This window comes from Penaeus japonicus, unplaced genomic scaffold (genome assembly GCF_977035675.1).
Source record: "Penaeus japonicus unplaced genomic scaffold, GWHDUDI00000001_assembly GWHDUDI00000027, whole genome shotgun sequence".
NCBI lineage: Eukaryota > Metazoa > Arthropoda > Malacostraca > Decapoda > Penaeidae > Penaeus > Penaeus japonicus.
In genome coordinates, this window is record NW_028234429.1 from 33,011,010 (window position 1) to 33,024,572 (window position 13,563).

Consider the following 13,563-nt stretch of genomic DNA (forward strand, 5'->3'; position numbering starts at 1 on the left):
TGCAGTGACTTTTATTTAGGACAAAAATATTTATTATGTAATATAGTATTATACTATATCATGAATATCAAGTGGAGACTGAGACTTTACTTCAGTATTGCACGAGTCTTGGTACGTTATTGTCATTGATGTAAATTCCGTCATGTGCTAATATTTAAAAGGAAAATATGATTAGATGTCTGTTACTGTTTACAGAAAAAGGTCCTCTTCGTTAACCCGCTGCTGGATAGATTTGCTAACACAGGCTCTAGGATGAGTTTTATTTCTGATCGAGGCAGCTTCTGCAACATAATTTGATTTTTCCCACTCCCTTTTAGTCACTCATTGTAGAGCTAGAGACATTTCTGTGTTTTGTTTTTTTGTGTGTTTTACTGTTTTTAGAAATTTATATCTGTCATATCACCGGCTCCATCAATTCTGCAGTTGACTAAAATTGTAGTTCAGGGTCCATATCAACTCTTTTTTTTTTCTTTATTCTCAATGTGATAGAAGTATTATTATTTTAGGGGGGGGGGGCAAAAAGCAACTTTATTTTTTCGTATTTGTGTGCTGTCAAGAATGAACACGAAACTTATAACCATCCAAAATGAAGAGGTAGGGAAGAGGAAGGAAACTTGTGCTTTTGACAGTGAGTGCCACAATAAAAGGCATCCCTACTGGCACAGGGGCACATAGTAGGCATTGGGCATGATGTGAGTCACCTTTCTCCTCTCGTTCTGCCTGCACATCTTTCACCTGCAGTACTTTAGAGCAAGAGGTCGGCAACTAGCTATGTGCCATCCCTCTATAGAGATAGTGCTTGCTAGAGACCATAAATGGGTGCCATTCAAGGCTCTCTCTCTCCTGCTTGTGCTAGAAGAAAGTGGTGACATCTAGGTTTTGGAAGTGAGTTGAGACCCATTTTGCTTAATATTACGGCAGTTATAATAATTATGACTGCAATTGTCAGCATTACTCACTCATTACTCATAGCACAATAAAATAACATAGTGATCCAAAATCCCCGAACGTCATGACGCCCATTGTCAGGCAAGAGCTCCTGCGTCATGTAAGATGGAAAAAAACATGTCATCTGTCGTTAACGGGTTAAAAGGGGGATTCATGCTAAAACAAAAACTGTCAGACTAAGTTAATATGATTTTAGCTTATAATTCATAGATGTATACTTTCCAATTATATAAGTCTTTAAAATACTTTTCCATGTGTGGTCACCATTAAAGTTACAGAAATTTGGGAAGGTGAAATATTTAGATATCTTTATATTATTTTTCTTTTATATTAATGGAAGTAACCATTTTGTGAATCTTCAAAGGTTTGAAATATTATATATTGTTAGAGATGATTTTTATATGCTAATTGATCTCGGTTACTCCATGCTTATATTCTACATATAGGTGAAGTATTACCTTGTACTCATCATTATCAGTTAACATAGATATCATTTTTTTTTCAACTCATTCTATATGACAAACTTTGTTTCCAAGGTCATATCTGTTCTTATACAGAGTTTTTAACATACATTCTCATATTGAGAAAATGTAATATATAAATTAATTTGAAAGGTAGGGTAATAAATACATACTTAAGTCATATTGTTCTGCAGGATAATGAATCATCTGTGATAATGAGGTATTTATAATTGGTATAGGTATGAATTAGTTTATATGTCAGTGTGCTTTTTCTATACTTTTCTCAAGAAAATGAAGAATTTTGCAAAACCAATTATTAGGTACAAATGAAAGCCACATCTTTACAAAGTGAAGTGTATTTATTTGTACATATCACCACCAGGCCTCCAGAAAGGGCCATGGGGTTTGGAAGTTATATCAAGAGTATCTACGTATTTGCATGTCGAGAAAAAAACTTGTGAAAATATCCAATATTGGACAATGAGATTTCAGGCATATAGTTTACACAGAAACGACATGACTCATTATCAGTTTACAAAAAAGTACAACAAAATTACATTACACTGAATATTCTGATGTCTCTTTAGACATAAGGGTGGAAAACTGGGATATTAATAGCTATTACAGATAACATTCATGAAATGCAAGATTTTATAACAATCAAATAATAATCAAATAATTCCTCAAATGAGGAACAAATACTTCTTACATAAGGGAATTCCAAATATGAGGAGGGGATAAATATCTTAATATCCTTTGACAATGCAAATTTTCTGTAAGAAAAAGAAACGAACTTATCATTACATCACCGAGCTCTGAAAATATGTTTCATCTACATCTCAGACCTTCATCAGGGAAGTTTTGAAACTGCTGACCTCATCGATCTCCATCTCCAAAACTGTTGTTTAGCCAATTTACAAATAAATAAAGAGATAACAAGATAATAAGCCCGCATCTACTACATGTGGGCACAGTCGCACACGCTAGCTAACATCATCAGTGGTTCCCTGGGCTAGGTTGGACTTGGACGACAATATGGCTGGCTGGCTTCATCAAAATGAGGGACAGACAACAGGAGGCGGAACGTTACATCCACCAATGATATTTATTCTTTGCGCCACCAATCCCTGAGTCTTACATGAAGCTTCCATATGTTTAAATTTCCTATTTACAGTGTTAAAATTTCTTCATACTGAAGCTCTGAGTAAGTCTCATAATTGTTGACTGCATTACATACATCTACACATTATGTTTATTGGCTATCATATGGACATGAATATATCTATCTATATAATTATATACAAGGACATCCACATATAGGCATGATCTACATGTATTTATAATGTGTTACATCCATAAAAATCTTAATGAAGCTGTGCCCCAAAAGTACCCTAAGGCCTGAGAGCTGACATGTAAAGGCATTATATCTCCTCCCTCAAAGAAACTGTGTTCACATTTTCTAGTAAGGAAACACAATATCTGTTCATACTATATATTAAAAGGGATACTGTTTTCTTACAGGACTCATGAGCAAGTCATCAGTTGCCTAACAGTCTGTATAAGTCATACATCAAAGAGTAGAACAAACATACAAAGATTTTAATGCCTACTCTCATGGCCATAGGAATCCATCTATCTTTGGCTTCTGAACTCTTAAACTTTTATTATCACAAGATAAGCAAAGGATAATCAAACAGTTGTCCTGCAAACCCCATCAACTAACTGCTATGCATCCTAGACAAGGGTATACAATTAACAACCGGAAACTCCAATGGCTTGGTCTTGTCATGTAGGAAGTCCCAACTGTCTTCCTGAAGAGGAGGTAGAATCTGTCCAGGACCTCTCATGTACGTCTCTTCACAGGTGGTTGCGTCAACCTTCACACTGCAGAGACTTGGGCATCCTCCTCTTCATCTGAAAATGCCTAAGGATGAATATGCAGATACAAGTACTTAGAAAAGGCAGAAGTTTATTGAGCATGGTTATACAAAAAAGCTTCTTATTTCAAGATTTTTATATCAATATATTGTTTCTTTTTAAAGTCAATTGGTAACAAGGGTATGATTTATAAAATAAAGATGAATTTAGTTCATTATAGCCAGCATCACAAGTTTGGAGTTTCGTGAGGTAAAAATGACTTGATTCAAAACATACCATCAAGGTGTGTCTGTCGATAATATTGTACACCATCATGGGAAAGGGCTCGACCCATTTGCTTCATCCTCATCTGAGTTTCTGCGTAGTCAGGGGGATGCCCCGGTGCTCCGCGTCGTCGTCCACTACCCATTCCTGCTGTAAGACAAGGAAGGTTATACATGGCACTTTACTTTTAGCCTGTCAAGACGACAATAAAACATTTGTATTGACTGTATCTGTAGTATTCTTCAGTTTTAATACTATGTTAGGCTCTACGTCATGGCTGCTTTCTACAATTCAGACTGAGGATTACTTCTTTTGTTTTTCTGGCAAGTTCCATGTTTAATACTCAAATGCTATTTAAAGAATAAGTATAATGTAAATGTGCAGCATATATGATTTTCAAAATTTGTTTCTTGAAGCTAAAGATTAATTAGTTCCATAAAAGAGAGTCTACAAATAATTCTATAGTTTATGAGGAACATTCTACTAGGAACAAAGGGAAGAACAAAATGCCTTGTCCAAAATGCATCCTATTTATGATTCCAGGAGAGAAAAGCAGGGAAAAACAGGATAGAATCAGAGAAGGAACACAAGGAATCCACATTCTCCTGACCACCTTTAGCCAACAAAAACAACTAGAACTGATGTCCACACCACCAGTGCTAAACATACTGAGAGTGTAAGAGGGTCTCTCTCTCGACCGAGGTGGGGCCAGAGAAAGGTATGACTCACCTGCCGCAGGAATAGGTGGCAGCACAGCTACTGCATGCGGAAAGGGAGGACGCGACCGTGATTCTGTGGTGCACATGGCAGGAAGGCAAGAAGGCAAGTCAAGGCAAGCTGTGGTGCCGCAATATTGATGTAGGCAAGGCAAGAGAATCACCACACACCACCAATACGTGATTTTGTGTTTATTTTCCAAAGGTAATGATGATAACTACTATCCAGATCATGAAGCAGAATGCAGAATGGTGTAATACATTGACAAAATTGATTGGATGGTTATCATCATCACCTTTGAAATCTGGTTCATACATGTCTCATTTAACATATATTTAAAGTTCTCAAAGATGCAATACATTACAATAACACAATCATTTTAACATGTGTGCAAGCTGTCTAAATCAGGGCTAAATCAATGGAGTAACATATATTAAGTCTATTTAGTATATTCACTTAATATGCATTTTACTGGTACACTTACACATAAGTGACTATGACTATTTTAATTTTGAATGGAATACCAAGACCGACACAGTTTATCCAAGTGCTAAACAGTGCTGTGGGAACTATAATCCGCCCTGTTGAAGGTGAACTCAATTCTCACTTTGCTATCAACACCTCCACGTAACATTCATTCCCACACACGAGTGACTGCCGATGCATTGCCAAGCAGTACTTTGCCGACACAGACTCCCAAAACATTCACAAACCTGGTTGATGCGAGTAGCGTCGGTGGTGGGCTGGAGGTGAGGAGTGATAGTGACACTCGTATCCTGAAACTCCCCCAACTTCCAGCGAGGAGGAGGAGTGACAGTCAAAATGGGTAGAGATGCCAGAATCAGACTCCCCGGGGCCCACTTGACAGTCGGTTGATGTCACCGAACCTGATGTTAAGGAGAGACAAAAAATCTATAGGAATTTGGTTGAGACGGATGGGTACTAGGAATTAAAACGTGAAGTTGACTTGCCGGAAATGTTTCCTCTGAACTGCCCGTCTACTTACAACATCACTTGGCTGAGCAGGAAGAAATTTCTCTCCTTAGAATTAGAATATGAAAAATGCAATAATAAATTTTCTCTAAAATTATATTGTCATAATAAGACAATAACTGTATTGCTTCACCATGCAGCGATATCCAAATGAATGATATTATTGCATATATGATAAAATCCATTAAGGATCAATGTATTTCTACACAGTTTAATTATCTTTTTCATGGAAATTATATCAAAACTATATAAATTCCTGTAACTATAGACTAAAACAACCAGAGAATCATAAAATATATAATTATGTAAATGTTATGAAGAAAGAAAGGCTAAAAAGGAGGAAAAGTACTTTGTAAAATCAGGAACATTTACCCATATCAGTGAACATGGGACAGTGGAGAGTTCATGCAGACACTGAAGTTCTCCAAAGAGGGTCCATGCAAGAGAGGTGAAATTACAAAGACAGAGAAGGGAAAAGGGACAACAGAGACTCTTTCTTTTTTTTTTTTACTTTTTTTTTTTTTACACTACATGATATGAAGAAGCTTTAGGTGATAGTTGTAATAAGAGGAGACCATAGTAGAGACATTCTTAAATATAGGACAAGGATTAATATCAGACATAGTCAATATCATTTTCGGATCCATACTGACTGCAATAGGAAGTTGGGTCAGGGTTAACAAGACTGCCTGGTTGTGTCTCACTTGGAGGCAGAATCAAAGATGGCCTTCCTTGGCGCTTTGACTCTTGTGCCTTACAGGAACCTTTCTGGCTTATAAGAGATTCTTCAAACTCAAGTTTCATTGCTTTTAGACTATCCTTAGTTGGGGAATGAGATGGGGCATTATTTCTTCTCAGTTTATCACCACTAAATGATGAACATTTGGCCAAAGATCTCTGTAACATTGTCATGCTCTCAAGATCTGCAGATGTTGGAGATACTTTGACTTCTTCAATCGGAGACAACATTGGTGCACTGTTTCTCCTATGGACAGCATGTTTACGTATAAGAAGGCTAGTTGGTCTGTGAAGCCCTGCATCGGTGGGCAATGGCAATCCACCACATGGATCATTCCAGTAAAGGTTTTCTTCTTCTGAGGGATAAGTTGAGCCTGGGTGGATCATTCGCATTTCTTCCTCCAATTCCCGAATGACAGCATTGAGCTTTTCTGCAACTCGCCTTCGAACGTCGGGTCTGCCTCTGTATCGAGTAAGGACGTATTTGGATTGGGGATATGTTGTGTTTAGGACCGTCTTCGGAGACATTCCCAATGACTTACAGTAACCTTCATGAGTCGAGTCATCAGAGCCACTACTAACAACTGAAGAACCAAAGGAATCATTCAATTCATCATTTTCGTTTCCCTCGTCTTTCTGGTTTTGTACCTCCAATCTTGACTTTTTGAATTTTTCAAACCAGGGAGACTTCTTTGAAAAGGTCTGTGAGTACACTGACGCAGCTGGAACAAAAGAATCCGTGCCTTTGCCGGGATCATTGGTTGTCAGACATGTTTGTTTAGTATCTTCTTTCGTTGCTCTTTGAGTATACGGAATGTCACAGTTATTATTCAAAGGGTTATCGACATAAACATCTTTGGGCTGATTGACCCTGTAGACTCTCATAGGTTCATTCTTTCTTAAGTGTTTACTGGATTTCACAGAAGCTGGGAAGTGAGTCTCCTTGTTACTGGCTGGTCTTTGTAAAGTAGGATAACGCTTCTCTGTTGTTTCTCTTGCCGAGTCATCAGGCAAGCTTTTCTCTAGGAAGAAACGTGAAGGCACACATGCATCATCTTCATTAAAATTGTGGCTTTTACTCATTTTTATTTTGTTTTTCAGGGTCTCACCAATTGAGGGTGGATCTGTTGGTAAAAATGTTCTGAGTGGTTTAGAAATTCTGGGCCTTTTAACTTTGCCAGATGTTATTTCTTTGCTATTTAAGCATTTTGAATCTTTAACAGAATATTTCTTAACTTCTGGTCTATCAATCACCTTATTCAGAAAATCTTCACTTCGACTTCTTCTGAAAATCAGTGGGCTAAGTAATGCAGATGTTAGTACCTCATCTACAATGTTTTTTTTGGCATTAGTGTTCTTTGCAGGACTTTTCTTGGCATCTTTGTCTAGTATATCTTCACTTTTACTTCTAAATATTTTTTGAAATAATGTAATACTACTACTAGTGCTTCCCTGTTTGTGTTTAAGCGGATGTCCAATTTTACTAGGAGAAGAAACAGAGGCACTGCTTGATGACTCATGGCTGACTACAGCAGGCTCACTGAAATTTGTCTTCTCTTTCTGACTTGATGGAAGCTTTTCTGTATAGGTAATTTCTTTCTTATTTAATGTTCCTTTAATAATAGGTGACAAAGGGACTCCTTGCTTCTCAAGTTTTGGAGACACAGCGTATGAGAAAGACTCCCCATGCTTGCTTAAACTACCAGTCCCTTTCTGACCTCTTCGGGGAAGTGTTGCTTTTTTGGGAGTGGACATCTGACATTTGGAAACATCCTGGGAGAAGGTGTAAGCATCCATTCTCTTGGGGCTGTGAGCAGGTGTTGGTAAACTTCTAGAGAATGTACAGTCCCTGGGCAATGACTTTAATCTCATTCTAGTGGCGACTGGTGCAGGACTTAGGCACAGACCTGGGTTCCTTGGACTTTCTGTTTTGTATGAACTAGTGCTGTAACTACTATCAAAACTCGTACTGAATTTCTGTGATTTCAAGGCAGCCTTTTTCTTTTCCCTCTGTATTTGCTTAATTCGAAGCGGGTTGATGGTAATAGGTGTTGAGGACCTGGAAGAAGGTTTGGTTCCTAGGAAGTTATTACTGGTGGTAGAGATTTTACGGACAGATGCTATGAGAGCGGAACAGGCAGCAGCATGCACAAAAGAAAGAGAGAAAGAAACAGATGCGGGTGTAGTGGTGCTGTTATGCTGAGTGCCATAAAGGGAGGGTGCTGGTTCTAGCAGCATACCTGAGGTGTGGGATTTGTGGAGTTTGGACAGGGAGGTAACAGAGGAAGACTCTGCGCTAAGGTCCACAGGAACAGCATGGGTATCAGAGTGGGACCGCTCGTGGGTAGAGCGAGAGGTATGGTTGTTGATGGCTCCCCTGCGAGGAGGGCCAGGGGAAGGGGAGGGGGAGAGTGAGTGGTGGGTGGTGGTGGAGCGTGGGCCGTGATGAGGCTTCGTCTTGGGCTCGGCCAGGGCCTTCATCTTGCTTATGGACTGGGGAGATGTGGCTCCTGCAATATGGGGAGAGGTGCTCAAAGAAAAGTAAGCAACAAAATGGACAGCTAGAAAGTGTTAAGCAATCATGTAAAAATTAAAATTCAATTTAGTATCATTTAAGCCAGAAGCTAAGCAAGATTTTTTATTAGACACCTTAGTATAATCAATGTATTAATAATGATAAGTTAATAAAAATAAATAAAAATAAATATAAAGAAAAAAAAAGGAAATCAAGGGGAAAGGAATGTGAGGAGAGTCATTTACCGAATTTTGCAGTATGCTTCTTTCCGTCCGAGGTTTGTGACGTTGATGAAGTTGATGATGTTGTGGAGGGTGTTGGCGAGTGGGGGCGCCGTCTTGGGGGAGGGTTGGTGGGCGGGGCGCTGCTAGACCCGCTGCTGCTGCTGTTGCTGTGACCTCCTGCGGGTTTGTGCCCTTCCGGACCTGCTTCACACTCGAGAGACATGTTGCGAAGCTGCTCCTCATCTGTGATCACTTGCAACCGAGCCAAGTATGCTTTCACCCTCCGGACCATTTGAGCCTATTGGAGAGAAAAAAAATATGGCAATAAATATCAATGTACACATACATATACAACTTTCATCTTCAATGACTAATTTTTCATAAATCTGAAAAAGACATTATAAGCGTGTGAAATAGCACACCAGAAAGCACAAGGAGTCAAATGCAACCTACCTCCTCATACATCTTCTTCTTATCAGGTGCAGCAGTGGATTTCTTCCTTCTCTTTACTGTTGCAATCTGAGCTCCCATTTGGTTGAGTGTTATGAGTGCAGCACTTGGGGGTTGGCCACCGGCATCCTGCATGTTGAATAGATCCTGAAAGACAACCCAATTGTAATCAGAATATCGTGCAGTAATCACATACCCCTAAATACACCACGACAAAAGCAAAATGACATTAATTGTCAAAATTGTTATAAAACTACCAGACAACAATAATGATCGATCTTCTTGCAACTTACATATGGGGCTGAGCACATATTCTGGAGGTCTCGGATGTAACGTGAAATCATGCGCAGCTTCTCGAAGTTGATGAGTCCTTCAACCTTGTCATCATTACCCTCATGAGTGAATGTCAAGTCGCGGGCAACCACCGGATAGAATGGAATCTAGGGAAAAGACACAGACATTAAAAACTGACACTGAATGAATAAATAAAATAAAATAAATAAATCAAACTCTCTGAGAGTACACTGGAATATTCCCTTTCCAGAAAACATTATGAAAAAAGAGAAAAAAGAGAGAGAGAGAGAGAGAGAGAGAGAGAGAGAGAGAGAGAGAGAAAATCTTACAATTGGTGATTGGATGTTCTCGCTCTGGACCAGGTTGCGGTATTTGCTCATGTTTCTGGAAGGATCCATGAGGTCCTGCATGTCATGGAACATGCGTTGGTACTTGGAAGGCAAGCGCTCCCAGGTCTGCTTTAGCCTTGAGACTGTTCCGTGGCCCAGACCAGACAATATGGCAAACATGGAGTTGAAATTCTTGCATTCCTTACATTGTCCTATGAAGAAGAGAGAGAATTTAAATCTTGATATACTTTCCGATACTGAACATGCAAAAACAATAATGGCAATATATAACATTTTGCTCAACTCTATGAGCAATGATATTAGACAAAAAAGAAAGTAATCTTACTGGCAACTTTAATAAACTGCTTGATGATTTTAGATCGCTTGACTAGATTGTGCTCTGAGCATACTTCAGTGACCACCCAGAACATTTCACGGTTTACAAGCTGGAAAGAGGATTATTTGTATATCAAGGTATTTGAATTATCATCACCACCTTGCATGCACAGTGAAACATTTGAAAATTAAAATTCTGACCTACTTTACCTAAAAAAGTAGATGATTATTAATAATCATTAAAAATGTCTCCTGACTGAATTTGTTATTACACATAAAATCTAAAAATATGTAAGTACTAATCATAATCTGCACCACAACAGAAACCTGTATACCTCAGCGAATTGTGACAGAGCTGGAGTCCCATATCTTGAGTTGAGGTGGAAGAGATAGTCAATGTATTCAGTTGGTTCAATCTGCCTGAATATTGTATAGTCCTCAAGAGTGAGCTGAATAGCCAACTCGACGGAGTTCAGCTGTAAGAAGTAAACTGTCGACTCCCTGACCAATTCGTTCACGTTCTCGTCAGGGACCAAAGTCTGTGACACTGTGATGTTCTTCAAGTAGTACCGACTACTTAGTCCTAAAAAAGGAAACATTAATAAAATGAAACAATGATTAACCATAATTAATAACTACATATACATATCCACCAATTTTTCTTTTAATAATAATAAAAAAAAAGTAAAATTACCATGGCACAAAACAACTGCTAAACAAGAAACATGCTTCATTCATCATGATTAATGCCATACCTATTCTCTCTGCCAGATTCTGAAGGGAGTCTGGTAATCTCTTCTGCTTTGTGAGTCCTTCTTCTGTAACCGAGACTTCATACAGTGCATAGTTGGAGGAACCTGAAGGATCATTTATGTTGAAGATCTGCAGTGCAAGCATCACCACCTCGCGAGCTGTTGTTTCCTTGTGGACCGGCAAGAATCTTGCAGCTTGGTCAGTTGCTCGATAAACCTGTTACAAGGAGTGGGAATGTATTACTGGTGTCCTTTACACCGACAAAGCAAGAGCATGTCTATCACATCCAAATGGATTTATAAAAGGACAGTTGAACGACAATCTTTGGACACTCACCTTCAACACGTGTTCAGGAAACTCTGTTCTGACGTCTTCATAGGTTCCAGTCGTGCTCAGATCTGGGTTGCTGTGGCTGTGGTAGAGTCCACCACCCACACTTGATTGGGATGACACACTTTCATCGCTGTTTATTTGTGACTCTCTGCAACACAGTTTATGCAATGTCATCTCCAAATTTCCAGAAGGCTTAACAGTATCAACACATTGTTTATATCATTATAACTATGCCTTATAAATAAATCTACAATAGTAAAAATATAAAAATGTCAAGGGAAAAGAAAAGAGCCACTTGATACAAAATAGAAACAAGCCAAATGAAGCAACCTCACGAACTCACTGTGTGTTGGTCTTTGGCTTCAGCAGATTCTTGACCTTACTGAACCTGGTGGCTTTGGAGCCACCCATTGTCATGAAGGATGACTTGTTGTTGCTGTCCTTGCCCTTGTCCCTGGGAGACTGCTGGGTGTGGTCACTTGGGATGTTCATGGTGGATGCAAAGTTGGAGTTGAGGGGCATGTTGCCGTCATTAAGGCCTCGCGGGTCGGATGGCTTTCTTGGGCGTTGTCTTGGGGAATTGTCTGGAGTCTGGAGCATCTCCTTGAATGCTACAGATATGATAAGTTATTTAAATTTCTCTTCCATTCCCAGTATAATTAGAATTCCAATCTTTTACAATGTTTTACATCATAGCCTGGGAGAGAAAGGAAACAAATACAAACCAAAACCAAAAAGGATGAATTACCTAACAAGTTGCTCTTGACAGTGATTGACAGGTGACACGTCTGACGAAGAATCTCAAGAGCGCGTCCATGATTCATGTGGTCGAAGCTCTGGCCGTTGACTTCCAGTATCTGGTCTCCACGCTTCAGGCCGACCTCTTCAGCCTTGCTACCCTTCTCCACCTATTAGGAAAGATAACACTATATATCAGGATCTCAATATGATTGTGTTGAGACTAAAGCTATAGTGAGATGTCATATTACCACTTTAACCCCATCTTGGTTTGCAGGTGTATCAAATGAAAGGCTGTCTTGTCTTGTGTTGGTCCATCCATTGATAAAACCGTTAGTATTAATTCAAATAATAATTCTAAATGCTTTATCCATAACAAATTTAAATAGAAAATTTTTAATCATGTAAACCATACAAAAACCTGTTAGATCATTATTGAACAGTGAACAAATACCTTTGATATGAAGATTCTAAATCCTCGTTCATATCCTCCTAGGATGGAGAAGTGCAGGATTTCGTCCCTTGAAGGCCGCGTGAGGGTCACAGTCCTAGCCCTGGCCTTCGTGGCACAGGCGAAGTCAAGGAGTCTGAGCTGTCCCGCCATCTTCTCCCTCTCGAGTCCTTCCTCAAACTGCTCCAAGAAGTTCATCATGACTGGATCCATCTCAAAGTCCGTGAAGTGGTTGTTTACCCAGAGCAACACCACTCGTGTCACTCTGTCTCTTAGAGAGGGATCTTCAAACCTATTAAGAGGATAAGAGGGAGATTTTAATTTCCTTTGCATAAGGAGACACTCTACATTTGTAGAATTTAAGTAAATAATAATGACCACACTTAAATATCAAACAAGAATTTACATTACATTACATTTGTTGTGATAAGTTACATACAATCAAGAACACAATATCATCCAATAATCTTTATCTTAGTTTCTACTAATAACTACCATCAATCATAAAATGAACATTTCTTTATAAAACAAACATTGATTTTAATTGCCAATGACATGAAAAAGTCATGAGAAAAATAATATTACCATTCTAATAATTTGTTTGCCACTTGGAGTGGATTGTCAATAAATGTTCTGTGAGTGAGTAAGAAGTCCTCCACATAGGTTGGATCCACGTTGTTCTCCACCTCCACCAGCTGTGACATGAGCCTTTCTGCTGTTCCCTGAGGAGGTAATTACAAGTTCAGTTTGCATTCCATGTGATACCTTGATTTTGGGAGATTTGTAAAATCTATGGTTCTCAATGATTTTTGAGAGGGTAAGAATTTATAATACTGATGTCATAAATCACTTATGGTACTGATTCTCTTTATTAAATATTTTAAATGCAACAAATGGCACTTGCTTTGATGTTAGCTTTTAATTTCCAAAGAGAACAATCTTCCTAATCTTTCATCATAGGAATTACTCAAGGCACACACTAACAAAACCTCCGACATTCCTAAAAAAAAATCTTTCATTTACCCACATTCTACATTAATCTCATTCACATTAATATTTCAAACCAAATGATATCACAGTGACCAACAACATCCACTTGAGGAGGCAAAATGAGTGCTACTAATAAGGGCCTTCAACCTCA

The 13,563-nt window shown here is 38.7% G+C and overlaps 2 protein-coding genes across 7 annotated transcripts in view; both read right to left on the reverse strand.

Moving 5' to 3' along the window:
- Positions 1–1,749: 1,749 nt before the first annotated feature.
- PDZ-GEF (PDZ domain-containing guanine nucleotide exchange factor) overlaps positions 1,750–13,563 on the reverse strand; it is a 200,270-nt gene continuing 188,456 nt past the window's right edge. For 4 of the 6 annotated variants that reach the window (XM_086552886.1, XM_086552888.1, XM_043027527.2 and 1 more), the window contains 17 exons: positions 13,008–13,144; positions 12,426–12,714; positions 11,982–12,141; positions 11,577–11,844; positions 11,237–11,381; positions 10,903–11,116; positions 10,483–10,730; positions 10,158–10,257; positions 9,812–10,023; positions 9,482–9,628; positions 9,192–9,335; positions 8,760–9,036; positions 8,240–8,509; positions 4,982–5,155; positions 4,281–4,343; positions 3,564–3,701; positions 1,750–3,323 (listed from right to left, as the gene is read on the reverse strand). In XM_086552886.1, the coding sequence (XP_086409012.1) occupies positions 3,289–3,323; positions 3,564–3,701; positions 4,281–4,343; positions 4,982–5,155; positions 8,240–8,509; positions 8,760–9,036; positions 9,192–9,335; positions 9,482–9,628; positions 9,812–10,023; positions 10,158–10,257; positions 10,483–10,730; positions 10,903–11,116; positions 11,237–11,381; positions 11,577–11,844; positions 11,982–12,141; positions 12,426–12,714; positions 13,008–13,144 (3,021 nt within the window). In that variant the 3' untranslated portion in view covers positions 1,750–3,288. Of the gene's footprint in view, positions 3,334–3,563; positions 3,702–4,280; positions 4,344–4,981; positions 5,156–8,239; positions 8,510–8,759; positions 9,037–9,191; positions 9,336–9,481; positions 9,629–9,811; positions 10,024–10,157; positions 10,258–10,482; positions 10,731–10,902; positions 11,117–11,236; positions 11,382–11,576; positions 11,845–11,981; positions 12,142–12,425; positions 12,715–13,007; positions 13,145–13,563 lie in introns of all 6 variants that reach the window. The other 2 variants (XM_086552887.1, XM_086552889.1) reach the window with 2 other exon arrangements.
- On the reverse strand, positions 5,589–8,229 carry LOC147468650 (uncharacterized). The gene has a single exon (XM_086552890.1). It carries the CDS (start codon positions 7,869–7,871, stop codon positions 5,877–5,879), a length of 1,995 nt encoding a protein of 664 aa, XP_086409016.1. The 5' UTR covers positions 7,872–8,229; the 3' UTR covers positions 5,589–5,876.